We start from the raw sequence: 2,337 nt of genomic DNA on the forward strand, positions 1-2,337 counted from the left end.
ATAAAATAACTTATGGTCCTAATGTATTTTATCAAGGCCAAAGAGTTAATTCATGTTTTAAAAGTTTTATAAAATATAAACATTATATAAATATACAATTTTCATTATTGAAAATATTAGACCACAAAAAACAAAAAAACCTTTGTGTCATGATTTGTCTAAAATATAATTATAATCAATGGTTGAATCATTATAAAAGATGTCTTAAATGTACAAATTTCAAATCTTCTACCACATAAAACAAAATTATTGTAATAAATCATTGTAGTAGATATCTAAAATGTGCCAAAGTCAAATATTCTACAATATAAAACAAAATCTTCTACAATGTAGTCACAGTCTCACTTTATAGTATAAGTCTTGTAGATAATAATTGAAAACAGCCATTGAAAGTCTAGATGACCTGGTCAAACAGAAATGGAATAAGCGGTGGGCTCATTTTTCCATGGGTGGAATGACCGGAGGTGCCATGGCGATCCCCATCTCGCGCTCCTGTTTTTGTAGGTTCTTCATCCAACCTGCAACAAGCCAAAAAAAAATAATCAAACTCCAAAACCAGCTAAACAATTATAATAATAAAGATCTGGTCATACAAATTCAAATGCTTTACCAAGAGCAGGGTCATATCCCCTATGTTTGAGCTCTTTATATTCCTCGCACAGAGCGCATGGTTCGCAGAAAAAATGGAGGAGACAATCTCTGACGGGGATCTCTGCCAAGTTAAATTTGGCCCGCATCTTTGTTCGGTAGGTGCATGAATAGCACGAAGCGAACCCCGAAACACAAATCACACCATACACCCCAAAGCATGCATACCACGTTACACATAGCAGCCCATAGATCACTCCGCTCACACCGCATTCTGCATCAAATTCCACCCTTGAGCCTTTCTATTCAATATAATAACATCCAATCAATATAATTTGCAGTGTAATTTATTTATCCAAATCTTACTTGGAGAACCCTCGCCCACTATCTCCGCTATTCGCCCGAAAGTGATGCAGGGGCAAAAGAACGTGAGCAAACCTGCACTCACACAACATTTCCATTGTTATTAGTGGCATGAGCATATCACCATACATATGTTTAATGAGAGAGAGGAGTAGAGGAGGAGAATACAAAGGGATGGATCGTCGGTGCAGAAGCAAAGGCCAGAAGACCACTGTGTGGGACGCAAAGGGTTGCCTTGTTGCGGAGGAGGAGAGGGATAAGGCGGCGGCGGTGGCGGTGGCGGTGGCGGCGTCACAAATTGTAGGTGAGCGTCGGAATTCTGAGGCGGCGGCGGCTGCACATATTGCAGGTGAGCGTGGGAGTCGGGATTTTGAGGTAGCAGCGGATACCCTGTTGCTAATTGTTCTTCATCTGCCTTTGCGCTACTCATCTTTCTTCTCTTCTGTGAACTTACAAAATGTCATTTGCCAGGGCACGGCACGTATATAGCGAGTTGCCTTCGGGGGATCGACGGCTTACGACCTGTTCTACCGATTGAATGAATCCCCGCCTTCATTCTCAACTGCAAATAATTTTGACACACCAAATCAACTCTTGACTTTCCACGTGGCTTTCGTGGGTTCAACTCACGTTACAGACCCAAACAGCTCACCTGCAAGTTGCAAGCCTTGAAATTTATTTCGACTAAATATTATTATTTGTCCTTGGAGGAGTAACTTTTGTGATTTTTTCTTTTTCTTTTTTGTGTAGATAATAGGCCGAAGCCGGGATTGGAGCAATTCTGACTCCTAAATCCTTGATAAACCTGCACAATGCTTCAAACATGTCATATATTTTTCAATCAGTCAAGAAATAATTATTTTTTTAGTAATAAAATCAAATATTCTTTAACAAATGATTAATAAAAAATAATATAGTATATATGTAAATAAAAATTATTATTTTAATACTATAAAATATAAGTATTTTGAATATTTCAAATATTTATTATTAATGTTATGATAATTAATAAGAAATTACATCGTACTATTTAAATATTATATCACTTATGTTATCTCATATTTGTTATAATTAAAAGTATCTAAAATATTTATAATATAATTGAGACCTTACCATACATTCATGTGTCTTTCTATAATTCACAGCACATGAAAACAATTTAATTATGTAACTACAATGACAACAATCTATAACCACAACATCAAGAGGTGATATGTAATGGTGTAAGTACGTTAACAAAAACTATTGAAGAGTTGACATACAAAAATAATAAGCATTAAAACTAAAATCATAAAATAACTATGATATAAATAAAGTTGAATAAAACAACTTTTATGTAAATATACTAATAATAAAAGGATTGCTTCTTGTTTAGATTTCATAAGG

The 2,337-nt window shown here is 35.3% G+C and overlaps 1 protein-coding gene across 1 annotated transcript; it reads right to left on the minus strand.

The window, feature by feature from the left end:
• Positions 1-235: 235 nt before the first annotated feature.
• On the minus strand, positions 236-1,472 carry LOC131060813 (protein PLANT CADMIUM RESISTANCE 7). Its single transcript, XM_057994230.2, has 4 exons — positions 1,120-1,472; positions 955-1,026; positions 611-862; positions 236-518 (listed from the first exon to the last, which is right to left on the minus strand). Exons 1-4 carry the CDS (start codon positions 1,379-1,381, stop codon positions 436-438), a joined length of 669 nt encoding a protein of 222 aa, XP_057850213.2. The 5' UTR covers positions 1,382-1,472; the 3' UTR covers positions 236-435.
• Between the last annotated feature and the right edge of the window lie 865 nt (positions 1,473-2,337).

The sequence above is a fragment of the Cryptomeria japonica genome, chromosome 10 (genome assembly GCF_030272615.1).
Source record: "Cryptomeria japonica chromosome 10, Sugi_1.0, whole genome shotgun sequence".
In the NCBI taxonomy this organism is placed as follows: domain Eukaryota; kingdom Viridiplantae; phylum Streptophyta; class Pinopsida; order Cupressales; family Cupressaceae; genus Cryptomeria; species Cryptomeria japonica.